Genomic DNA, 27,556 nt, shown 5'->3' with positions numbered 1-27,556 from the left:
GGACGGCACAATTTGCTGTTGCACGCAAGTTGCATAGAAGCACACAATTAGGCTCCCAAAAAGAGCTTACATCAGGCTAGCATCCGGTGCGGCCAGCCCTGGTGTACTGTAAGGATGATGAGATTCAGAGATTAGGGAGCAGAACTTGATTAATTATAGTCATCAAGAGGACAATAAGCCGGACGTGGTAATTAGACCAACAGAGAAAGACAACAGGAGCAGATGAAAAGCCAGTTAGGCGATTGTGTCGGGGTTTCCCTCTGTGTAAGCTGGCTTTCTGTCTATTTTGCATCCACTGGATTGATTCTTTCTCCAGCAGATGCTTCTCTTTGCTGATTTGTCAGAGCTTTTGTGGACACACAGCCAAAGACCTGCACTCCCTAGAAAGTTACAGAAGTGCTTCGCGCTGCATTTCTTTCTCCTGATGCTTGACAGAATAATAAATTCTAATGAAAGAAGGTAAAGCAGCATTACCACAAGCAGTAATTAGATGCAACATAATGAGACTCATCTTTATGTTCTTCTCATCTTTCATGTGTTCGTCTTCATTCAAAACGAGCAGAGAGGAAATATTTGTGAGTTACACATTAATATAAATTTAGACAATAAGAACAAAAAGACACAACAAAATTTAACAGAGAATATGACTCACAACTCTGGGTACCAAATATGTAAAACAAATCTTTTCTCTCTTCTTTTTCTGAATCTAACTACATAAAGAGAGAACACTAACATCACTCAAAAGCAGATTTCCTGTTTTATCCAGGTGGAGTTGATCCTTAAGATGAAATGTTGGGTCAACATGTAATGCTACATCTAAACAAAGTTAAGTGTTGGTGGTTGAAGTACAGAAATCTTTTATTTTGACATAAAAGTGGTAATAACTCATTGTAATAACTAATGGTCCTGCTTAAATACACTTCCAGTATGTGTCAAATGGGGAGAGAGAGCGAGAGAGAGAGAGAGAGAGAGAGAGAGAGAGAGAGAGAGTGTGTGTGTGTGTGTCATCTGGCGCTTTATTCAAAGGTCAAACAAAATGTGACCCTGATCTGTGCATCCTGTGTAACTACTGACCTCCTGTGGAGATTGTACAACATAACAGTTGCTGGAGGAAATTAACAGACTTATTTTTCAAATACAGACGGAACAATTTCCCTCCTGTTATAATAATATAATAAAACACACCACGGGAACAGAGAGTTAATCAGGACACACACACTGCAATTTCACAAAGGACTTAAAATTTATAAATATTCTTTCAATGGAACATTAAATCAGTAGGGATGTTATACAATTCATCAAAAAAAAAAAAAAAAAATCCAAGAGATTTTTCAGAGAAAATGACAAAGTGACAAGAATCTGATACACACATTGCTTCTAAACTCCAAAAATATCTAGACTTTTACAGAATATGCCCTATTTTTTCCCCCAAATATATCAAAATATATGATGACAATAAGCATCAATACAGAGCACACAGACAGCAGTCTCATGGGTTTTGTCGGGTGCTTTTTGTTTTGACACATGGAGTTAACACACTTCCTGTGTGTCATCAGTGACGGTCACTCAGGCGGCCTCAGTCACTGTGGACCTATGCGTGCAGAAACTTCTCCCGAATGCTGGCTCTACCTTATTGTCATGGTAACAAACAATGCGTCCATGCAAAGCAGCTAGGAAATTAAGCCACATAAATAATTACAAACACTCTAGTCCATGCTTCAAGCAGGGCTGGCCAGCACCTGGGAGGATGACTCATGGCAGCGTCCTGACTGAACTTTCTTCACATCCATTTTCACATCCAGTAGAAGTTCGTCCATCATAAAAGGAAGTTAAGGGGAAAAGGACAGGAAGCTTCGAACAGCACTGGGACGCAGCCATGTGTCAGTTTGCACACAAAGGATTCCTGCCCTCCAGGGGAAAACCACTGTCAATGCACATCTGGGAGAAATGCAACAGTAGCCAGCTGAAGCTGTTCAGTAAATCTTTAATTCAATGTATAAATTAAAAAATTTCTACATTTTCACCAAGCCCATTGTAATTTTTTTTAAGTATTCCTCACATTAAGAAACCATATGAAAATTATTTAGTGTAGAATTAGGTGGGAGTCATAAAAGCAAGCATCCGCACATTTTGTCCCCGACAGATTTAAAAAATATTATTGTTTCCGGGTGGATCAAAGAATCGTTGCTAAAATAAAAAATTGTTAGACTTCTAACAAATATAAATTGCATAATGTTCTGTGTTTTTTTTCTTGTTGCCCCTCACATTCTACTAATTTTCACACAGTCCCTAATTCTTGAATGGAAACTCTCTGTAACGGTGAGCTAAATTTGAAGAAGGAAAACTGATCTCGGATCAGAGTCTAAAGTGATCTCGGAGCCAAGAGTACGTCCTGTCTCAGGTGATTCAGGACAATCAATAAGAGCTCAGGTGACCATGTTGCCATGGGATTCTCCCAAACGTCACACTTAAGGTCAGACAGGTTAGGCAGGGGAGCCTGAAGTCAGAGCCTCCGACAGATCTCAGATCAGATTGAACTATTAATGTATCTTGAATGGGAATCTGATGCGATTTGTGTGTCTGATTTGCAGCTGCTTCTGCTCCCCCGACTGTCAGGGTGTGCTTTGGTCTCGCCCCCCCCCACCCCCACCCCTTACAACTAAATGATATAAACAAAAACAACATTTACATCTCTGTCAACAATTGTCACTCATTTAAGTTCTAAACATATAAGTTACAAATAAATCATTTCTATCCTGGAGAGCAAAGAAACAGGATATATTTAGTCAATTAGAGACAGTATGTCCAAATAAGTTACATTGAAATCTTAATATATTTTATAGTTTACTCCATTTAAATATTTTTTTAACTTTAAATATAATTATTACAGATCTTTAAAAAATACTACGCTGTGCATTGGCTGTCTGCTTGTTTAAAGAGTGCCCGGTGCGTCCTGGGTTCAGATATGTACACTTCATAAGAAATGGCCTAGAGGGGAGTTTCTCACTGCCTGTTATCTACAACCAGAGGTCGCATGACGGCATCAAGTCCCTTCATTCTCCTCTTTTTTCATTTGGTCAGATCTCAAAGAACACTGCAACAGTTTAAAACTAATTTTGAAAGAAATCAAAAATAACACATTTTCTACTCTTAACTTGTTGCGTTCATTTTCCAAAAATAGTAAGTCTAAAAATATATTGCATATGCCATCTTAGGAAACTGACATAATAAAATATTCTTACTAAGGAAAAAATTGTAAAGTAGGAGAATATATATTAACTCTTTGAATGTGGGTGTTAATAGAAATAATAAAACCCAGTGATCAGGATTTTATTTTGTGTTTGGAGCTCAAATAGACAAAAACGTTAAAGATGGCTTTTGTTATTGAAAAATGCATCCAATGTTGCAGGAAGGGGGGGGGGTATTTGCTGGGAAAGAAAGCAATCGGGTACTCTTTATGATTTTAAAAAGGTATACGCATTCCGACACTACTTATTTTCTGAGTGACAGTAAAACACTTGCAGATTGCAGGTTAAAAGGCAATGAAAGAGTGTGGCGGTAAATCAACCACAGCTCAATTAAGTATCAAACGCCCTCCCACACATTCCCACCCGAACAACGCCCGCCCGGCAGATCCTCATCCGACACGCTGCTACGCTCCTCCACACGGCGACAGGCCTCCAGATGCCTTGTTACAAATCTAAGCACATCAACAGTACATACATACATACATACATACATACATATATATATATATATATATATGTATATGTATATATATGTATATATACATCTATATGTATATATACTGTATATTTATAAGAGTATGCCAGAGCTGATTGAAAATTCATATGGAATGACTCTAGTAATATATACTATATATATATATTCCATGGAATTCAACAGGTTGTGCATCAGGTAACAAGGAACAGGCTGGCCAACCCCTCTACTAGTGAAAGAATAGAAATAACACAGTCCACACTGTCAAAAGCAGAAAAGACAGCCTTGCTGTTTCCTTCACTATTACGCACACACACACACAAACACACACACACACACACACACACACACACACACAGACACACAGACACACACACACACGGAAAAAAACAAAAGGGTAACACATTTGTTGTAATTAAAGAATGGATTAGTGCAATGTAAGAAGGGAATGAGGGCAGAAGTGCTGACGGACGAGGAGGAGGAGGAGACGGGTTGTGTGACATCCTTTGGTTTATCTTTAGGGCGACAGGAAATGGAGGAGAAATGGGAGAAGAAGAAGAAGGAGGAGGAGGAGGAAGGAGAAAACATTGGTGTAGATGCTGAAGTAGAATGGACAGAGTAGACTCTTCTGAGATGAGCAGATCCAGCACGGCAAATCTGTAATAGGTTTTAAACCCAAAGAAAACTGCAAGCGAGAGTCGATAAACTGATTTGTCGACTGACTTTAAACTGATATGAAACAAGGTGATAATTGTTTTAGTCCTTTTTTCTTTGTCTTTATCACACAAGGTAGCAAACAGAATATCTTTGGGTTCTGGACGGTCGGGTGGTGAGAAGGAACTTCATCTCACACTGTGGGAAATTTTCAAAGGCATTTTTCCCCTACTTTGTAACTTTATATAGACAAAAACTATTCATCATATTGTTATATTCATTTGTTTCAGCCATAAACCGGCACGTTTAGTCCACTTATCGTGTCTCAAGTTCTACTTCTTAAGAGCTGTCAGTCAGTCGTCGCCTGGTTTACCTCTTCCTACATGAATGTGGTGACACTAGCTGCCTAAAGCTCAACCTAATAGTCATAAGGCAAGTCACAGGGAAAAGCAAAGGTGAACAACAAACAAAAGCAATAAGCAGCTGCCCTCATCTCGAGCATGCTAACTTCTCAGCTCTCTACTGGAACCTCGGGAGACCTTCTTCAAACCAGGAAATCCACAGGGGTGTTTGTCACATGTGTCGTCAATAATAAAATCAGTTTAGACATGTTTTAGCATCCTGATCCAAAGTTGAAAGAGAGCTGAGTTCAGTACAGATGTAGAGTATCTGCCCGGCCCCCCTAAGATACAGTATTTTAGTTCACGCAGAGATGAAAACATATCTGACAGTATCAGTGCACTGTGGCACACAGGAGAAAGCGCGGTGGAAAAGAGCGCTCTGCTTCCTCTAAAGCTGCTTGTTTGGTTTGATTGCCTGAAAGCCTCCTAAAAAAAAACCCCCCATCAAACATACCCACACTCATCCGTTTATCCACACTGACATCACTTGCTCTGTTTCACGCGCACACAAACGAGTGAGACAAATTCAAATCAGGAGAAATAAGACGACACTCTCCATTAGCTGCTCCTTCACCCAGGCTGGTTGAACACCGTTAACATTGAGCTGACAGTGCAGGCTTGTGTTCCCGGGGAAAGCACCTCAGTGCCGGACCATTCCTGAGCCGTTGGCTTACAAACGAAACAAACAGGATTGTTGTGCTAAGACGATTCGGGGTGGGGGATACAGTCCTAGCAGCAGCCCAGTTGGGTCTGGTGTTCCGCGTTCCTGGCAGGAAAGGGTTGGAAGGTGGATGCACAAGCCGGTACGTAACCTCAGAGTGCTGTGGAGACTAAAAACTTCAAACTGATGAATTAATCCTACCCTCCAGGGGAAAAAAATTGGTGCTCTGACTGAGATTCATCTGTAACCTCCCCCCCCCCTCCCTCTGCAGTCAGCTAAAGGGATCTGTGCTTCATAATGTGCCACAAACACTTCTAGTTCCATCTGTCCTCTACAAATCCATCCCACTGCACCCCCCCCCCTCCCCGCCTCCCTTCTGATCACGAGTGTCCCCAGCAGAAACGACAGGGGTGATCATTCCTTCAGCGACTCCCCCTCCCAACCTCTATGTAGGAGAGCCACTTCATGATTCATGGTAGGAATGCCCCCTCCACCCTCTACTGAAGGTTCTTCAGGATGCGTCCATAGCGGAAGTCGTAGACGTGCCGACAGAGATACACCAGCTCGGGGTCGACGTCTATGGGCACACAGCGGTGGGAAGGGGGGGCGAAGTCAGGGCGGCAGGGCACCATGCTGGCACTGCCAGGTGGGGAGCCTTCAGCACGCCGCTTCACCAAGGCACAAAATCTACCCACATACACAAGGAGAGGAACAAAAATCAAAGGTGAGACTCCCACAGTGTCTCTCCATCTACACAGAATCTAAAAAACAAGTCATCAGCATCTAGAGAATAACAAGAAAAGACTCTCTACAACAAATATTCACGACCTTTTGTTGCTAAGAATTCATTAACAGTTGCCCCGTCACTGATGTGTGATCAGAAAATCCGAAAAATCAGGCTTCCGCATACCTGAGAAGCTGAGGTGTTAATTAAAAGAAAACCCTCCAAAGCTTTTAAAAAGACTTCATGCGCTGAAGCATGTTTCTGTGTGTGTGTGTGTGTGTGTGTGTGTGTGCGCATGTACTCACCTGCAGTACTGAGCGAGCGGGAGAACGTAGCATCTGTCTTCTATGCAGGCCACACTATTTTCATCCTGATGCCGAGAGGCGAAAATCTCATTCTGAAACCACAGTGGGTGTACAGTGTCACATCCAGCGTGCGTTCTATTGTGTCGGCTGACGGCTGAAGAAATGACAACACTTTTCAACTGCGCGGACGGTAATTGCTCATGTGTAGAAGTATTATGCCTCTGTGTTTCTACAATAAGTGCCACCCCACACAAACAGCAAAAATACAAGCCTATTCGACACGTCCATTGTGAAGACATTTTTACTTTGAGCTCTTAATCACGTATAAATTGTGCTCGTCTCTCTCTGTTTATTTAAGACTGAAGCGGCAGAGATAACATCAGGGTTGATGTCGCACTTGCTCGGATTTAAACAATAAATTGTTCCTCCCACATTACAACACATTCCATCTTTTCTGGTACACTTTATAGTTTTTTTCCCTGACTTTTAAAAAATAAGCAGTGCTGACAACACGTCACCCCATCCTTTATCCATCTATCTATTATAGGCGACTTCTCTAAGACTGCAAGGGAAGCTCAGCCTTCCCTAAAATATTACTTCTCTTACATTTCCTGTCATCAATCTATTTGCTCATAGAAGTTGAGCGTCCATTCACTTTAATGGGACTGTATGGAACAATTTTTTTCACTGCCACAAAACTCAACAGTCAATGGATAAATACACATAATTTTGTCCTGCCTCCAGACGCTCAGCATCTCTGAGGGAAAATGGAGCAGGGGCCTGGAAGCTGAGCCTCCACATGATGATTGGAGGCTGAATCCCCTTTTGATTGGCAGCTATTTCGTGATCTAGCATCAGTTTAGGATTGAGACTTTAGTCCTGTTGAAGATTGTTCTAGTGAGGTCAATGAAAAAAAAACTGATATTGCATGTTGTGCCCAACACTCTGTCACTGTTCGCTATGTAAAATTCTTCTTTTTATGTCTCTGAGGGACGACACTCTTGTCTTTTTTTGAAGTATTAAAAGAGGAAAACAAGCAGGGCTCCAGTTTTAGGGATAAACCTGTGGTTCAGACATACGATGGGGCTGCTGTCACGGCTTCAGACTTCAATGGTCTCTGGGCCAAAGTGAAGGCAATTGCCTCCAGTGAAATGTTTTGTGGATTGTGATGCACACAGACCTAAACCTGGTGCTGTCACAAGGGGCTAAATGCTTATCTGAGGGCAGAATCTTTTTTTTTGGATCACTCTGGGTTTACCACGTTTTACTCCAAATCTACAAAGAGGACATCTTTTCTTGAGTCTACAAGGCTGCCCAGAAATGCTCCTACTCAATGGAATTTTACTTCACAGACAGTGAACATGATGGAAAACAACTATGATGGCCTCTCGCAGACTTTTATAAATCTAGACATTTTATATATATATATATATATATATATATATATATATATATATATGTGTGTGTGTGTGTGTGTGTGTGTGTGTGTGTGTGTGTGTGTGTGTGTAAATATATGTAAATATGTAAATATGTGTATATGTAAATATATATATGTAAATATGTAATAATACAAAAAGTGTACCAACTGTTCACACCAGTAACCTATATAATTAAAACTCTCACTTTACAGAAAACAATAGAACATTTTCCCTGACAACAGCTCTACCTTGGCTGACAGACTTATGAAATGCAAGTCTGACAAAAAAAAATATTTTTTTCAAGAAATACAGGATAAAAATTCAAAGTCATGGAAAGTGTTTAAATTGCATAAGATTATGTCGGTTTCATGATAATAATATAGATTTATTCAAATGATTAGTCACCTCAAAATGTATCTTTTAAATATTGATTGCTTCTAGGCTTCATAAGAAATGGGCAGAACTAATTAAATCATTACATGGTGGATTAAATAATCATGTAAGTTTAATGTTTTCTATGAATGTCAATAATTCCTTCATTTCTGTACAGATTCAGCTAAATCAATTGATTTTCAAGAGGAGATTTTTTTCAGTGTGGTTCTACTGCTTCCCAGTAAAACTGTCATTTAACCACACAACCATTCAATCAGTGCTCAGATCCATTCCAGCCTCACCTCACAGTGGGTGCTGGGATCTCGGCCCCCCTGGGTGTGCTCAGGTCGGTAGTACCAGAAAAGACTCATCATCAGCTCTCCTGAGGAGGCAAATTGAGACACACAGTGCAAACACACATAAACACACATCCATAAACAACCTTGGCAATACGTCCCCTCCTCCATCCATCCATGCACACAAGCCACAATATCTATTCATGATCTCCTCCTCCTCCTCCTCCTCCTCCTCTCTGCTACCTGTTTTGGGGTCCTCCCACAGCGCAGATATCTTGGCCACATATGGGAGGGATTTTTTCCTGGGGCCGGATCGTAGCAGCACAGTGTCTCTGACACGTATCACTTCACCGTCCCTCTCGACTCCTTCATAGCACTGCCTCAGGGCTGTCTCATCCTCTCCCTGAGACACACACACACACACACACAAGGACACGGGCAGATATTATTCTCATTATGGAGACAAAAATGAATCTATTGCACAAAGCTGTGTCTTCAAAACACAATTATTGGGTTTCTGCTGGCAGGGTATTATCATGTAGTGTAATACAAGAGAACAAAAGTCTCACTAGTGAAGCAACCAGACATGAAGCTCCCTAATCTACATGATTAGGATGCACTCACAACCTACCGCAATAAAGACCTCCCTCTCAGTAGGCATTCCAACCACCCGCCAACCGTTGGTGGCACGTCTGCGGCTGACTCTCTTTTGTTTGGTGCTGCTGAGGCTTGGCAAAGGCGACGTCTGTTTCTGGGGCAGCCTGGTGCGACCCGTGGACAGGGTGCCGTTGGAGGGCTTGGTGTTCTGAGAGCACTCCCTCGCCAGCTTTAACCTGGCCTGGGGCTGGTCTCGCCCCGACAGGGGGGTCAGCAAGTGGGATTTAGTCTGGGTGGAGGTGGGCACGCTGGACAGGGGGCAGCTGGACATGGGCATGGAAGGGGGAACCAGAAGGGAGGGGCTGTGCTCACCCTGAGGGGAGGAGTAACCCTCTGTAGACGGAAAGAGTGAAGGTAACACGTTTAAATAAAACAGCAATGTAAAAGTCACATGTGCATCTAAAGGTAGACAACTTTGGAAAAATAAAATAAAATGTTTAATTCATAAAAAATGTTTTTAATTTTAGGGGGTAGGTTCAGTTATTGCTTTTAGCAAAAGCTACAGAAACTCTAAAATAAACAAATTGTGTGGATATCCTGTAAAGTAGTTTGAAAACTACATCTTAAATCAAAGTACTATATAAAAATCCAACTGTTACTGAAAACATTAATTAACCTGAAGCTCCTTATCATGAAATATCCAAGCTGAAAGCTGAAAGCTTTTAAAGCTCTCAACACCAATAGACTACAAAAATAGGAATGTTCACACTTGTCAAAAGTATACAAGTAGCCTTCAGTGAACATTTAACAATAAGCACTTTTTAGTTCTTATTACAAAATACAAAATTTATCAAAGGCGCTAAATGTTGAGTCTGGAATTCTGCAGAAAATCAAATTGTATTTCAACTCAACAGCAAAACTAATAAACTCCTTCCTTCAGTGCTCCTCCAGAAGCTCAACCTGTGTCCATGGAAAAGCAATACACATCTGATGGTCCTGTAAAGAATGGCGACATTAATGTCACCCGCCCGTACAAACAATTTCCACATCCATCTAAATATCTTTCCACTGTTGGAAACGCTCACCTATGCTAATGCAGTTTTTGTTTTTATGATGGTTCTTCTCCTCTTTGGCTTCGTCTCCGTCATTCCCCTTTCTATTACTACTACCTGGAACAGTGTAAATACAGCCAGGTCTGTGTGCAGACAGCAGGCTCTTTCACACAAGAAATCACAGCTAGCAGATGGAGATGCTCACTGAATCTCACAAAATGATTAAAGCTTTACACCTGATGCTCAAATATGAAGAACTGACATAAAAGCTCCTCATATTTAAAGATAAATACAGTGCTATAGATGGAAATGTGTTTTTTTTTTCTACACTTAGTACATGAGTTGGTTAATGTATATCCTTTAGAAACTTTCCGGATGTCCTCCTGAAATGCATCTGGTAAAAATATCTATTGCATATTCCACTCACCTGTTTTGATGCTGTGTGTGCATCCAGTGCATCCTGCACTGAAAGAACAACCCCTGCTGGTAACAGGAGGCAAGGCTCTGTATGTGTATCCACTGATCCCGCAGGCGTCACCATAACAGGGTGAAGACACTGAGTTGCAGTAGGCAGGGTGGGCCAGCCCAGGAGGGTGGGATATTTGAGGACCCAACAACTTCGAACCGCTCATCCGGTTAGGACATAAACCGGAGGGTGCAAAGTTCAGGGTGTGTGGAGACAGGCCTGCTGACGTTGTTCCAGTGTGTGTCGGGTGGGCGATGTGAACGTAGTAACTGGAGAAGCAGTGATCGGCGGTGCAGAGGCATGGGTGGGGGCTGAGGGTCAGAGCTGTGTGCGGGTGGGAGTGGGTGAGGGAAGGGGAGGTTACGAGGCACTCGCGCTTCACTGGGGGCATGGCTGAGTTAAGAGGCTGATCCTCGGATTCTCCGTAGGGCTGCTGGCCCAGGAAGAAGGCCAAGCGATGGCAGTACTCCACTGAGCTCTCTGACGGGCAGCAGTAGTATGGGCTCAGTTCTGTCTCCAAAGGCTCTTCCTTCACTTGCTTCAGTGGGTACGCCAGCATGCTGCGTGATTGGTAGCCCGGTTTGGTCAGTCGATGGGTGCAGCTGCTAGTCTCCCATTCCACTTTGGGCTCAAAGTCTGCCTTCTTCTTACAGGCGGTGCAGGCACTGTGCAGGGGGGCCATCTTCTTCCCTTTCTGCTTTTGTGAGCGTCCCTTGTGTTTGAGTTTGACTCTGGACTGCTGTTTTGGGGTTGAGACCGAAGCAGGAGCCTTGCAGTCTGATGTGACAGTAGCTGTGGGTGAAGCCTTGACCCTTTGCTTACTGGTAGCAGAGGAACTAGTTAACTTAAGCAGCGCTGCGGCGTTGAGTCCTGCCAATCTTCTGGGGACAGGGGCGTTCAGAATCTCTTGACTCATCCCCCTGCTTTCTTCTCGGTTGGCTTTGACATTCTTGGCCTGCTTAGAACTTTGGCACAGATCAAGTTTGTGAGGCAGGGAGGCTTTGCTCACGTGTCCTCGTGGACACCTGAGGCCTCCAGAGACCCCACTCCTGGTTGGATCTCTGTCTGGGGGTATGCCTCCCTTTGTTGGGTCTTCCTGTCTCCTGGCCTGTTTGGCTGCTGGCTGAGGGTCAGTAGCTCTTTCGAGGAGCAGACTGTTTACTGCCTCAGCATTGAGCGAAGCCAGTCTACGCTTGCGAGGTTGTAGGACTTGAAGACACTCCTGATGACTCACGCTGTTTGACTTTGATTTAGTTTTAGTTGAAGACCTTTTCTCTCTTCCTTCACATCCCTTCCCGGTTTTAGATTTAGATTTAAGAGATAAATGTCGCCGTGCAACCTTTTGATCCCTTTCTTCAGAGCTTTCCCGATCACAGATTTTTTCTTCCAAACGGGTAAGAAGGACATGGCAGCTAAGCCCCTCCCCATCAGAAACTCCAGCCCTCCCCCGTAACGGATACAACTTCCTGTCTCGTTTCTTCTCACGCCGGCGGTCATGTTTTCTGTGCTGATCTGACTTTTCTGTTCTCCCTCTCTTGTCGTTCATCTTCTTTGCACTCTCCTTCCTTTGACTGACGACCTTGCTTATCTTCTTTGTCCTTCCGAATCGTAGAGAGCGCTCAGGCCAGGCATCACCCATAGCGCCACCATGTGGCCGAAGAGGGCAGCTGTCCCACCACCCAGCGCTGCTGTCACTCTGCCTGAGGGAAGCCTTCTGCCTTGCGTGAGTCATCACATGCTTCTACACAGGACCTATAGATAAAAGACCGACAAGTGGTGAAAATTAGTTTGCCGTAGTTTCACCATGTGCTTATAATGTTCACAATCAACAGACCAACAACCAATGATTTAAACTGTAGCTGACATTCCTAACAATCAAAGCTTTTAATTGGATCCAGGGAGAGCTGATGTAGCTCTAAACAAGATGACTTCGTCATAACATCTTTATGACTTTTGTTCTGTGAAATCCCACAGATGTTAAGATCCTTCTCATAACTTCAATTTGTTTAAAGCTGTAAAGAAAATACAAGCAAAGGGACCCAATGAGATGCGAGCATTACAAAGACTATCTCACAATTGAAATCACAAAACACAAACATCCGATGCGATACATAAAAGGTGCTTAATGACGAATATATTCAGCTGAATGGTTTTGTGACTGGACTGAACCGCATCGTGAGCTCCAGCTATTTTATGGTTGTTGGAGATTCTGTCATTATAATGGGTTTGTGTGTGTTTTATGCAGCACAGACAAAACCGATGCGCTCTGTCATTCATTCAACGCACCCCTTGCCTTATCACCAAGCGTGTACAAAGCCTGCAAATGACAGCTTGTTTAGCTTGAGTGTTTCTTTATAAAGAAGAAATGTCACAATGCTGCGCAATAACTGTAAAATACATATTATTACAATATCAAAATCAACTGAGGATGAAACCAGCCAGAAAATGTCAACAGAGTCCACAACAAACAAACTTACTGTGTAAAATCAGTGGCTAGGTGTCTATCATTCACAGAGAAAGGGAATAGTGTGCATACATATACCACATAACATATCATATTCCCTAGGCTGCCTGTGAAACTATTTAGTAATTAAACTCAATTTAAAGCAAACAAGCAACCTGGGAGTATATTTAAAACACTCCCTCAGCCAGTTGTAAAATTGCAACATAAACAACAAATTAATGACTCTTGTATATGTTTAAGTGGCTGGTCTTTAAAATTGCGCCCGCATGTAGACACCATGATTTTGGAGATTACAGAAAAGGTCAAGTAGGATATTATACTGGAGTTTAGGTGACAATAGTATGGACACACTTATAAAGACTGTAATCTGCTCTAAAAGCATTGAAAAAGAAAAGTCAAATACAATTATACCTTTCCCTTGATATTCAAATTTCCCCTTATGAATTTATCCATTCTCATTAGTTCCTATAATTAACTAATCGGTTATTAAATTTGGCCCTGAAGAAGAAAGTACACTCCAAATTGCTGTACAATTCAGAATCTGTCTGGTATGTAAAACTAAATTGTGTGATTTATTCCAACAAATTCAAACTGCTTTGTCTGCTCAAACAGACCATGTGCTTGTCGGTAACATTTGTCTGATCTGAAACGTTTCCCTTGAACATCAAAGTTGTAGTATAGCCTCACCAAGTGCACAACTTTAACACCACTCTGTACTGCACTACTAAGCTAGTCAGGTATCACAGGCCTCCTGACAATTATCTGCACGTTGTTAGCCCTCTCTTTAACAAATTATGTTCTTGCCAGAAATTCTGAAGCCCATAAACTGGACCTAAGGAACCAGAAACATAGCAAACTTAGTGTAAACTCATTGAAGACTAGATTGGACAAACTGATGACCCTTGTACAGTCAAATCGTTTTCTTTAAACCTGCTTGATTTTATCTCTGTTTCTAGAGTTGTACAGCAAAAGGACTTAAATGTGAAGATTAGTGGGAATGATGAGAATGGCCAATACAGGTTGACTTAATTAATATTGAGAGCAATTTCTTGAAAGATAACCCATCTCTATAGTGTTATGGATATTTAATATTGTTTGTCCTCCACTTCAGAAATCACATATTTAAATATAGTGAAAGGTTTTCATTCCGATAACTTGGGATTTTATTTGAATGAAATCAGGTAGTGTGTGTGAGGCCTTGTCTTTGTGTGTGTCAGACGTCTCAGACAGGATGCAATCCATTTGCAGTGTGACCTTGTAGAAACAAAATTCAATGGCAGACTGACAAACTTCAAAATCAAAAGCTGCGAGGGTTTTAACTTCTTTTGTATGGTTTGAGGATTTGCAGTTTATTCCCCAAATCGGTCACAAGAATTACTTGGATCTGTATTTCTTGTGTAAATGTACACTTCCTCACATCAAAACAATCACCTTATTTCTGAGCTTTGCTCAAACTCATAAAGGCGATTTTCCAGCATGAGTTGTGGAGAGGGACTGACCTGTCAGGTAGAAGTTGGCTTTTTAAAGCACAATTTTCATCCTCAGGAAGTAATCTCACATTTAGAGGAGGATCAATGACCCGAAGTGATCATCAAACATGAGGCACACTGGGACACTTTAATGGCTAAAACACACAGGATCGTCTAAGACTCATGAGACAATGTGTGCAAAACAAAACCTCTAATGGGTTTAAATGCCAAAGCAAGATCTGGACAGACAAACTGACAAATATCATTCAATTTGTAGCTTCTAGTCCCCATTCGTCTTTTTGTAGACTGTGGAATTGCAGCATTTATTTTAAAGTTTCTGTCCACTAACCTCAAAGCTGACTTACAAGATGACAAAACACTAAACGTCACCAAATAAATCGTTACACTTACTGAGCAATTCTAAAATACAGTAATAAAAAGTATTTATAGAAATAGCTAAAAATTAACAGGCAGGTATAAAGACTTTACTAGTGCACATGTATATCATTTGATTGTTTGATATAACAATAGGCCAAAAAAATACATTTCTGATTTTACACCCACAGAAGGAAGGAAGGGAGGAAGGAAGGAAGGAAGGAAGGAAGGAAGGAAGGAAGGAAGGAAGGAAGGAAGGAAGGAAGGAAGGAAGGAAGGAAGGAAGGAAGGAAGGAAGGAAGGAAGGAAGGAAGGAAGGAAGGAAGGAAGGAAGGAAGGAAGGAAGGAAGGAAGGACAGAATGAAGGAATAGCAGTTATATCTCTGTACATAAACAGACATACATGATGGGCAAATTTAAAACTACTTCACAAAGTGCTTTGAAAATCTTGAGTCCTGGTTGTGCGTGATTACAAATATGTTTATTGTGTAATCAGGCATTCATGGTTCTCTTAAACCTAAAATAAGTGGGTTTCACAGAAGTTGTGCTGCAGGACTACATCAAAAACTGTCTGAAGCCTCAGGGCTGATCTTTTATTTATTTATTTACTTTTTATTCATCTGCTCATTTAATCTAATATGTTTTGCAATGTCTGCCAATAGCCAGTGTTGTGTGCCCTCCTGTGTTTTAAAGAGTCGGGTCTTGTGGAGTCCGAGTCAAATTCCCTTGAGGATGACTGCATTTCTCTCTATAGCTATTCATTAGCTGTTTGAAGATTGGCAGCTAATGTTGTTAACAGAGACATTCACCAACACAAAAACACGTTTATACCTCTTTACAACAACATCACAGAGAGTTAGAAACATTTAGTCATTAATTATAGCCCTATTATAGACACTGCATGTCAGGGTGCGATTAAAGAGCTACTTGTTCTCTTTCTTAGGACTAAGAAAGTCGCGGATTTCAGGGTTCAATGAATTCACAAGGAAAGACCATCCACATTATACTGATCGTGTCCTAACTGCCTCAAATGAACTGTCTCAACATTATGTTTTTATGTCCAACATTGTGCAAAAAACAGTATTTACGAACAAAGCTGTTGAACATTTTAGCCATTCAAAGGCAATAATTGAGTGACCTGGACACTGTTATAGTTTCACTTTCATTAAGGCTGAAAGAGAAACGCTTGATCTGAAACTATATACTACCCTCCCTTGAGCAAAAATTAAGAAGAGGCTTATTCCCCCGGACCCCGCAAAACAAACCCAATATTTTAGCATGAATAACAGAGCTTTCAGCTTGGCAGTCAACAACAAATATCAAACCCTGCTAATAAAAACTACAGAGATATGTTTTCAAGATGTGCATCAAATCCAAACCTTTTCTTAAGAATGGGATAAGTTGTTGCCATGGAAACACACAAAAAAAAGAAGAAGTGTAAACACTTTTCAACAGCAGAAGGCACCACTCCAACATACGCTTGGTGCGGATGTACAATTTGTAGAGAAAATATGAAATAGTTTGAAAGTTCACATCAAACAAATAGCCCTGATTTTTTTTTTAAATGCACCAATTTCAATCTTTTCCCACCAAAATAATAAAAATAAAAATGTTTGAAATCCAAATAATTATCAACAATTTCTCAAGAAAAATAAACAATTTTCGAATACTACCCACAAAATATTTGCAGATAGACTTCCTGCATTTTATGCCCAGAAATAAAACTGCTCTTTTTCTGACTCACCATGCCTCGCAATCATTTTCATACGGTCCCTATTGATTTTTCTTGTGAAACACTAACCACCACTACCTTCAAATAAAAAACCTAAGGACAAATTACTTTTTAGTGGGTCTGCTCACAACTCATGTCACCATAACTTACAGTAAGGGCTCTGGAAAGGAGGTCTATTAAAGATCCAAACAACAAGCTCCACACCAGACACCTGGCAGAACACAACTCCATCAAGTCAAGTCGTCAATTGTTACCTCACCCAGTTGGTTTTTAAAGATAATCATTCTCCTTTGAACTTTCACTAATTGAACAGAGCATTAAAAAAATGAATAATAAACCATTTGAGGTAATGTTGCCCCATCAGATCAGCTCAGATGGGCTCCTATATTTGACATCTTCCATGTCACACAGCTGGTGCCAACATGCCAGCGAAGGCGCTGGCATGTTGGGCTTTATCACACACACACACACAGAGATAAAGACCAGAAGAATTTGAAACATTAGGTCACTGCTCTGTTTGTTTGTTTTCCTCCTCCAAGTCTTGCACTGCAGCCTCAAGCTCGATCCACCATCCGCTGAGATGACGAGGAAGCGCATACATGCTCCCAAATCGGACATTCATACGTGCGTAAATGTATCTATACATCCAGCAGGATGGGATACAGTAGAAATCGACGTAGCTTGCCCATCTGAAGTAGCCAGCCAGGCTCTAAATATGGGCTTGTGAGGGTGGGAGGGTGGGGGGGCTAGCCGAATAGACACACACACACACACACACACACCATGCAAAAATATATTAAATTAAAAAAAAAAGCAGTTGGCTCTCCTGATCACATTTTGAAACGGATTCCTCGGTACCGACGCGGCGGCTGCCTGATCGCGGTCCTAGTTGAGCCCGGGGAGGATCTGGCACGTAGACGCAGCCTGAATGTCGCTTCTGGTGCACGAAGCGAAAAATGGGTTGTGCGCTCCTCTCTGGACGGCTGGCCAGTCGGAACAACTTCAAACATTCGGGGGCGAAAAAAATCGCTACAAAAAATAGGAAGAGCTGGTAACTTACGGCCAGCCGCCGATCCGTCGAACGAATCCGGGAAAGAGAGTGGGGAGGCGGGGGGAAAGAGGAGGACGCCGGACTGGTGCGATGGCAGAGCTCCGTAAACTGGGAGAGCTGGGGAGGAGTGGAGAGAGGACGATCGGTGGCGCTGCCTGCGAGATGTGTGTGTGTGTAGTGTGTGTGTGTGTGTGTGTGTGTGTGTGTGTGTGTGTGTGTGTGTGTGTGTGTGTGTGTGTGTGTGTGTGTGTGTGTGTGTGCTCTTCCTGGTTGGGCTTCCACCGATCTGAACAAAACTTAATGGGAACCAATTGCCATGCGCTTCACACCTCCTCCTCCAATGACGGACAAACAGCTGCTTATGGTGGAGGGGAGATGAGAAACTAAATATTTGCAGTATCCGAGGGAAGTTAGAACAAGGCTCTACATCACGGTCTGTGGATGTTACCCCCCCCCCCCCCCCAAACAGACAGCCGGCCTCACCCTGTCATTGGTCGTGACCATTCTACCACAGCACTATTAAAACGCGTCAAAGGTGAAGGTGGAGGAAGGTGTCAGCAGTTAAACCACGTGAGATGACATTTTAAAATACTGATCATGTGACAAAGTTAGGATTATGGGATGCAAAGGCAAACTCACCTCAAAGTCTCTTTGACACCTGAACCGCTAAGGCCAGTCTAAGGTGATTTAGATGGTGTTATGTGTAGATTACTTTTCATGTTCCGTCGAATTAAATGGGTTAAATAGTATATTTTAATCCATTCTCAGTTACTAGTTGAGATTGGAAACAGGATGAACTAATTAATAAGGAATTACATAGAAGGCCCAACACCTCCCTTTAATTCTATAAACTCATTTAAAGTCAGACTTATAGCTTTAGGAATAAGTTTTAAGAATATCTGATTTATTACAGTCCACCATTTAAATCTGATGAACATTTTTATTTACATCATGCAGATACAACATAACAACAACCCCCTGAAGTGGCCTTTATTTTCCATAAATATCCATGTAATATTCCCTGAGAAAGCACAATTTTTTTTACTGATTAACAAGCAAACAAACGAACAGACTGGGGTATAATCTGACTCCTCACCAGAGGTTATAGCATACGTTCTTCCACCTTGGCTTATACACCTTTCACCTTGGCCTAGCTAACCACTGTGCATTGATGGGATTAGACATAGCGTTTGACATAGAGGTAAACTCAGTAATCCCAATAGAGTAATTCTCAACAGCTGGAAGGTCCTGATGGTGTGCAATGTCGAAAATCATGTTATGTTATAGTCCTGTGCCGTATCAATAAAGATAAAGAACAAGAGCGGGATTAAATCAATTACAATCCATATACGTGTGTGTGTGTGTGTGTGTGTGTGTGTGTGTGTGTGTGTGTGTGTGTGTGTTTACACATATATACAAGCCTTTCCTCTATCTTCCTCTCTGACAGCTAAAGAGGGTCATCCATTCAAATGAATGGTAATGAAAAAAGTGTTATTATTATAAAATCACTTTGTCATTAGTGAAATCCTTTGCACTAGTTAATGACTCAGTCACATTATTTAAACAGTGTTTATAACACTGCTGTCACCTGTCACACTGGAGGACGGTATGTCCACCACATCAAGTTGAGAAAAAAATAATTTCCACAAGATTCTGAGCAGGAGTCGGTCAGCCAGTCAGCCTGTCTGAGTCAGAGCTTGTATTTTTCCCAGCTTCCGATGTGTCATGAATGCAGCATCGGTCTTGCTCATGGTAGCAGAGGAGGATGTTGTTAAGACGACACTAGTTCCTTACTGCTGCATGTGAGATATATCATTAATAAATTATTGAATTATTACCTCACCATTATTAAATTTATATAACTGACTAAGTTTTAAAGTTTAATCAAAGTCAAATGTAATAATTAATTATTGCCTCTTACTTTAGTCAGTGAACATGAGTGGTCAGCCATCAGAGCATCCATATTGTTTTTCACGCTGATCATTTGCTTTTCAGAGGTGGGCAATTCTCATACTGGGACAACAAATATCAGAAAACTGAGTTTAACATTATAATAAACTGGAGATGGATTTAATAATAGAGTCAAACTTACATCTGTACAGAAGAGGATGTGTGACCTTAGGGATGTGTGACAACAGGTGTATTTTTAAAAGCAGATTGAAGCAACTAGCATCAAACTCAAGGAAACAAAAATAGTCCTTTAATTAGGGAGACAGCAGGTCAAAGAGTTCCTCGCCCTTTGAGGAGAGGACAAGAACAGCCTCACTGTCATATGGAAGGTAGTTCATATTTTTGCAATGTTAATTTGTTATTTATAAAGCACTCCTTGGATTATACGACTAATGTCAAACTAGAAACTGACGCCGCTGTTACACATGAACCACCTTTAGCTCGCTGAATCCTGTTATCTCGTCCAAAAATCACACTCTGTCACCCAGACTTTTAATTATGGACCAAGTCTAGATCATTCTAATAGTTTGACATTCAGCATGTTTGACAGACTAAGGACAGGCAGTATAAATGTTTAGATCAGTGTAGATCTCTCAGGCTGCAGAGGTTATAGGTGCTGCTTGCAATCCAGTGTTGCTATAATGTCGACACTGACATTGGGTCTTACTCTGCATCATGTCACAAAACCAGCTGTGATCAAGCATTCATGTTTTATTAAAAATGTGCTTCAGGCTTCATGGTTCCAAATCCTGCCTGCAGATATTGCTCATTCATCTGGTACTGTATATTATTGGGTAATTGAAAAGAAAGAAATTAACTACTCACATTTGAAACGCAAATGCCGCAAAAAATTTTATTTGCATTTATTAGTGGTGCAAAAATGACACCACTAATACTTTCACTTATACCTAAAACTTTATACATCTCATACACACAATCTGCCACCAAAGTCGAACTGCTATGTAAATGGACTTGACAAAATAACTGGCTGTTCCATAATTTATCTGCTTGATGAGGATATTTTGACTGTTTTTAAGCTCCTTCCTGGTACTTAGGCTCCAGAAAGGTTAGAAAGGTACATTTTTCTGTCAAAGGCTGTATAATCTGATGGAATCAAAACCTGCCACAGATGAAAGCAGCCACTTCTCTACCTAATCCAAGCCCCACTATGGTAATTGTATGGAAGGTTTCTGATAATTGACTTAAAGTCATTTGACTTAAAGAGATTTTCAGATCATGTAATAATGAATAATCAAAACCTGCACTTTGTAAAAATGCCAAACCAATCACTTGCACTGCTACTGTAAAAGCTAGTCAGTCAAAAAAACAAGATGTAGGATAACTAAAACTGCACCTAAGAAAAGTCACAGGGATGAAACAGGCTGACAGTCTGAATAACAGACTGTTTAAAGGCAAGTAATCAAGTAATAAATACTATATTCTTCTACACTCCCCACATAAGTTCAATGGTATCCACAAACTTTGTGTTATATTGAATGATTTACCATCTAATGTTGATATTCAGCACCGGTGCAACATATTGTTTGGTTAGAAAGGTTTTGGAGGTATGCATGGACATCATGCTTTTTCCTGTCCAACAATTCTTCATGTTTTATGGAATTAAATACAACCTGTCCAGCAGCAAAAGCCAGACGAAATTAGACAGTGAACATATGGGACATTTACATCAATTCAGAAGCTGATGGAGACAAAAACAGACTTGCCTTCAAATGAAGGCAAATGCAACATTCTCGCCATAGCCTGAAGCCTGCAACCACACATAACTTTCTCATCAGCCTCCTGGTTGTAATTTCCCTTCAGAGATATCTAACAGAAGAGGAACCTGTGGGGAAAAAATGGCTGCAAATGGCTGCAAATTAAATGTAAATAAACTTCAGTACTAACGGGTACACGGTGGTTTTATTTCAAAGGAGCTGTACATCTTTTTGGAACTGGTTTCGGCTGTTAACAAATCACACCAATCACCATCGCAGCTAAAACAGCAAATTAGCAGGTTAGTACTGCTTTTTAATCCTGCAGAGGGGGACTTGTTTCATTTAAACACCATTACTTTCAAGCCCTTATACCAAACGAGTGCACACAATGCAGACTCAGCTTATCTGTTGTGTTCTGTGGTAATTTTCCCCACGATGACACACCATTGGCAACACATTTCATGCAACACGGCAAGATCGGTCAGCTGGAGCTGACCGAACCAATGACATCATCAAACAGCAAACACACACACACACACACTTCATGTTCGTCTAACTGTGCATAGATGCGACACAACGTTGTTCCTGAGCTGCTAACATATTCCAACAATCAGCTTTAAAAGTGATGACCACATTTCCCACATTTAAACCAATCACATTCAGACCCCAAAACTGAACTACACTGTAGTTACCACTGTAGTATGCTAATTATCTACATCCGAGATTACATATTTAAATCAATTATATTACAAGATTTTGAAGTCTGACTGAAAATCAACTATTATTTCACCAGAAAAACCTTGGAGAAAATGGAGCAGAGCAAAGTTATGAACATTTACAAAAAAAAAAGAAAACAAAGGAAGGTCACTGAGGTTAAACCTTAAACAGAATACGTAGATGTAGAGCCCAAAACCAAACAGTCACTTCCACATGTAGAGGATGAGGCATTGGGTTAAACAATAGTATTATAAACTTGCTGGAGAAGATTATTTGGCTGTTTTTTAATACTCTTAATACTGGATGGAATCAATTATAATAATAGAGAATACTTTTTTTTTCTCTATGAAGAAGCAAACTACAGCATTTTATGGCCTTTCTCGTTTCCAGGCATTGAATTCTTCCTGCATGAACAACAGACCCTGAGAGAATTACCACTTTAAAGTTACAGTTTTAGTTTGTTCGTTCAATGATTCACTTTATCTGACAGTCAAGGATGATAGCAGAGACAACCCTGGATTCACCACTACCTGCAGCCGTTACAACTGTAACTCAAATTTCAAACAGCATGTATGGATTTCTCAAAATCTCTTATCTCTGCTAGCCGCTTACATGATGATGCAAGTCTCATATTCTTCAGTCGGTTGTAGGAAATCCCATTGCCTGCTTCAGTCTAAGAGCAGATATGACAGAATCAGAAGACTCTGGACAAAGAGCATGACGGTGCATTGAAAATTCATTCAATAATCACAAGTCTCTTTAGTTGAAGGGCCAACACAGTTTAATTATGAACTGATTACGAACTGTCCTTTCACCATCACGCATGTTGAGACTTCAAGCCCGATCTGCCCATCATTTATTATACATGTAAGTGAAAGGCATTAATAAGGCAGGAGGCTTATTTGACAAAGGTGAACTTGTGTAAACCTGCTGCATAGATGCACGTTTTCCTCGGGACAATAGCAGCAAATAAACTTAAATAAGCCTCTTCCAATGAAACCAAGCAACCGCGACACTAATCTCGCATCTCATCGGACAGAGCGTGGAACTCATGTGACAACCAGTGTAAACACACACAAGCTGATCATATTTGACCAAGTGTAAAATGAAATGAAATTTTTAATCAGTCAGGTCTAGATTATAAATGAAATGCTGATTTCAGACTCTTTAAACTGAGTATCTTTGTGACACGGCCGGCAAAGGACAACACAGACTCAGTAAATGATTAGTAGAGGTGTGCAGTACAATACAGCACCATTCAAGAGATTCAGTTCAACGCAGAACAGAGGTTTAGAAATACACCAATGAGATAATACCTAACAGCAACGATAGAGGAAGTGCTCAAACACAAGATAGTAAAAATAGTCTAAAAATACATTAAAGTTCTGGACTTAACAGATTGTAAATTTTCCATCATCAAAATGTTCCTCATGTATGAAAACTTTTTGGCCTCTCTGATACAGATTTTTTAATATTATTGATAAAACATGGGCGCTGCTAGGCACTGGAATTTTGAATGAAATTTTATCAGCAAATTCTAATTTCGATATAAAATAAACTGTAACTACAGGTGTCTGATAAATGCAATCAAGTAAAAAGAAACGACTGACATGTAATGAAATACAAGTCTTAAGTAGATAGACAGACAGACAGACAGACAGACAGACAGACAGACAGACAGACAGACAGACAGACAGACAGACAGACAGACAGACAGACAGACAGACAGACAGACAGACAGACAGACAGACAGACAGATAGAAGAGTTGTTCTTGAGTAAAAGTACTTTGTTACTCTCCCACCTATGAAGTAAAGAGAGACCAGGGGACAGGTTTGTGATGTCACACCTGTAACAGTGCATCTTATCAATATTTTGTTATTTATGTGGACCATTAGCGTAGTTAAGGCCAAGGTAATGTTAATAATTAGAACAGATGAACAGTGATACACAGTGTTAATTAATTTTTAAAAAAACACTAAAAAAAAGCATGAACACAGATGATTTCAGTGTTCAAACTATGCATCCAATCCAAAATCTATTCCAGTGGCCCATATTTCATTGATGACTTCAGCACTAGATTTGTGTGTTGGCAGCGACCCACTGGTAATTCACTGTGGATTGCTTTCACAGTAATGGCTCAGTTATTAGGCTGGCATGGCTATTTAATGACGGGTCTAGGTGGGAGTCATTAAAGCACTTCTATATCAAGTTTTATGACTTTTATGATGGTTTTGTGAGGTGGGGTGCGGTCTGTTGAATCAGGGGGTAAACGCGGTAAAAAAGTGTTGCGTGGTGAATGAGAAGATTAATGTTCAACTACAATAAAGTTTGTATTCAGGAGTTACATGGCAGATCAGCTGTTTCACTGAAACTACAAGACAATCTCATTTACTCAACATAAACACATGAGACAAAACAAGTCATTTTTGATAGTGTGAGCAGGAGAGGACGTGTTTGATGGTGACAGGTGATAATTAATTTAGTGACTATTAAATCAAAGAATGAACAAAGCTTCAATGAGTGACTAGCTGAGGGACATGTCCTTTAATCCTTTAACTGACTACTGTACTATGGATATGTGTGTGTGTGTGTGTGTGTGTGTGTGTGTGTGTGTGTGTGTGTGTGTGTGTGTGTGTGTGTGTGTTTGCGTGCGTGCGTGCGTGTGTGTGTGTGCATAGAGAGAGAAACAGAGAGCATAAGAGGGAAACAGAAAGGCTAATTATTCACTATAATAATACTCTATAAATAAGTAGTAGTTTATAGTACTCTATAAATAAATAGTCTAACTTAACAGTAATAGATACCCTGCTGCCATTAAATGTTAGCAAACTGGACTTTAATTATTTGATTAATTACGTGAAAGTTGTCACAAGTTTTAAAATATCAACCAAATTCACTGCAATTGAGAACACAAGTGTAATGACAGGTGTTTAGTTACACAAAGACTTTGATTATTATTTAAAAAATTGCTGCCGTGCCACTTCTGATAGAATTAACTCTTGTTCTTCTTCTTCACCTTTCGGCTTTCCCCTTCAGGGTTCGCCACAGCGAATCAGTTGCCTCCATCTAACCCTGTCTTCTGCATCCTCTTCTCTCACACCAACTACCTTCATGTCCTCTTTCACTACATCCACAAACCTCCTCTTTGGTCTTCCTCCAGGCCTCCTGCCTGGCAGTTCAAAACTCAGCATCCTTCTACCAATATATTCACTATCTCTCCTCTGGACATGTCCAAACCATCTCAGTCTGGCCTCTCTGACTTTATCTCCAAAACCTCTAACATGTGCTGTCCCTCTGATGTACTCATTCCTGATCCTATCCTTCCTGGTCACTCCCAGAGAGAACCTCAGCATCTTCATCTCTGCTACCTCCAGCTCTGTCTCCTGTCTTTTCCTCAGTGACACTGTCTCTAGACCAAACAACATCGCTGGTCTCACCACAGTTTTGTACACCTTTCCTTTCATTTTAGCTGAAACTCTTCTATCACACATCACACCTGACACTTTCCTCCACTCGTTCCATCCTGCCTGTACACGCTTCTTCACCTCTTTTCCACACTCTCCATTGCTCTGGACTGTTGACCCTAAGTACTTAAAATCCTCCACCTTCTTGATCTCTTCTCCCTGTAACCTCACTCTTCCACTTGGGTCCCTCTCATTCACACACATGTACTCTGTCTTACACAAGTTGGCAAGACAGAGAGACAGGGATGGGAAGGACGTGCAGCAGACTAGGGTGATTAAGGATAGGGATGGAAGTCTATTGACAGGTGCCAGAAGTGTGATGGGAAGATGGAAAGAGTGAGGAGTGGATGAACAAGGAAATGAGAGAGAACAAAGACTAGAAGAGGTGGCTCTTGTGGACCAGGAAGTAGCAAAGATTAGTCAGGATGAAGTGAGGAGGGCATTGAAGAGGATGAAGAGTAGACAGGCAGTCGGTCCTGATGATATACCTGTAGAGGTATGGAAGCGTCTAGGAGAGGTGGCAGTAGAGTTTCTGACTAGGTTGTTCAACAGGATCTTAGATAGTGAGAAGATGCCTGAGGAATGGAGGAGAAGTGTACTGGTGCCCATTTTTAAGAACAAGAGAGATGTGCAGAGGAATAAAGAGGAATAAAGCTGATGAGCCATACAACTGAGTTATGACACTCAGGTTGAAAACGATCCAACTTAATTCAAAGAAATTGTGACACAAATTCAGCTTTAAGTACAAATAGAACAGAAATCTCCCCTCCAGAATTTTGATTCTTTTCTTCATTCCTACTTCGTTCATCATGTCATGAACCCACGTGACCGTCGATGGGGTTCCATCTACTGCACGACGTCACACCAGCATCATCATGATGAGCTCGTTTCTTTTCGAACCCTGCTGGTGAAGTGTCATGTGTGCTCAAGGCGTTTCGGACGGTTTTAATTGTCTTTTTCGGTGCACATGTCGGACTTGTTTATTTCCAGAGCGCGTTAAAGGCCTGATTTCAGTCGTGCGCTGCGTTAAAACCCCCATAAAGTTTGCGACCCCTCGTGCACGCGCATACTCAACCTTGACATCTATCAGCGTTATTAGTGGACTCGCGTGCTCGCGCTTCTTTATCACTGACCTTGTGTCAGGCAAACCCGTGTGTGTGTGTGTGTGTGTGTGTGTGTGTGTGTGTGTGTGTGTGTGTGTGTGTGTGTGTGTGTGTGTGTGTGTGTGTGTGTGTGTGTGTTTAGTGGGGGGGGGTATGCTAAGATACACGGCCCGTCCGACTCCAGGGAATCTACTTCATCATCGTGGCCATTATGCGCCTCCGCAGCGTCCTCCAGACGCGACTAAAAGCACACACAAAAGAAGAAAGCTGGCCGAGCGAGCCCGGAATAAAGAAAAGAAAGCTTAAGAAGAACACGTAGTGTGGAGCAGCCGCCACTTACCCGTAGCGTGGGGGCTCCGTGGGGCTCCGTTGGACTGGCACTTCGGTCTGATCTCCAGCGGAGCGGAGGGGCCAGTCGGAGCACCTTGTTTTCGCTCCGAACGGCTAGGTAAGACGACTCCACATCGTCCGAGGAAACCAATGCGGCGCAACTGGAGGAAATCCAACGCGAATATCGTCACGATTTCGCCAAACCGAGTCTCTTTTTATTAAAAAAAAAAAAAAAAAAAAAAAAAACCCCAAAAAAAAAGAAACCTGACGGAGGCGAGGAGCGCAGCAAACAACTCCCGAGAAGCGCGGCGCTTTACTCCGTGTTTGTTCTCCTATCCCATCCAACCGCTCCAAATTGCCAACACGGCTGCGAACCCAAGTGTTGCTGCCGGAGATGCCTCGCACACACACACACACACACGCGCACACACACACACACACACACACACACACACACACGCACGCACGTCGCTTATATCCGTCACTTGTACGCAGCTTTCAGTTTACGCACCAGTCTGC

The 27,556-nt window shown here is 41.5% G+C and overlaps 1 protein-coding gene across 3 annotated transcripts; it reads right to left on the bottom strand.

Moving 5' to 3' along the window:
• Positions 1–624: 624 nt before the first annotated feature.
• LOC137613467 (bromo adjacent homology domain-containing 1 protein) lies at positions 625–27,556 on the bottom strand. 3 transcript variants are annotated; one of them, XM_068342718.1, is made up of 7 exons: positions 27,048–27,556; positions 10,628–12,418; positions 9,183–9,541; positions 8,795–8,954; positions 8,558–8,637; positions 6,466–6,557; positions 625–6,123 (listed from the first exon to the last, which is right to left on the bottom strand). In XM_068342718.1, the coding sequence occupies exons 2-7, from the start codon at positions 12,396–12,398 to the stop codon at positions 5,934–5,936; spliced, it is 2,652 nt and encodes an 883-aa protein (XP_068198819.1). In that variant the 5' UTR covers positions 12,399–12,418; positions 27,048–27,556; the 3' UTR covers positions 625–5,933. The 3 variants fall into 3 exon arrangements, with proteins under 3 accessions (XP_068198819.1, XP_068198818.1, XP_068198820.1); XM_068342717.1 differs by lacking the exon at positions 27,048–27,556 and adding an exon at positions 17,767–17,943; XM_068342719.1 differs by lacking the exon at positions 27,048–27,556 and adding an exon at positions 17,541–17,680.

Source organism: Antennarius striatus, chromosome 19, assembly GCF_040054535.1.
Source record: "Antennarius striatus isolate MH-2024 chromosome 19, ASM4005453v1, whole genome shotgun sequence".
Taxonomy (NCBI): Eukaryota; Metazoa; Chordata; class Actinopteri; order Lophiiformes; family Antennariidae; genus Antennarius; species Antennarius striatus.
Note: the sequence above shows the minus strand (reverse complement) of the source record. Positions and strands in the feature narration are given on the sequence as shown.

Coding starts and splice junctions, on each gene's coding strand:
- LOC137613467 (XM_068342718.1), bottom strand. CDS start 12,398: ATGACTCACGCAAGGCAGAAGGCTTCCCTCAGGCAGAGTGACAGCAGC. Junction 8,955..9,182: donor AGAGGGAGGTCTTTATTGCG/GTAGGTTGTGAG, acceptor TGTGTGTCTCAG/GGAGAGGATGAGACAGCCCT. Junction 8,638..8,794: donor GTGGGAGGACCCCAAAACAG/GTAGCAGAGAGG, acceptor TTGCCTCCTCAG/GAGAGCTGATGATGAGTCTT.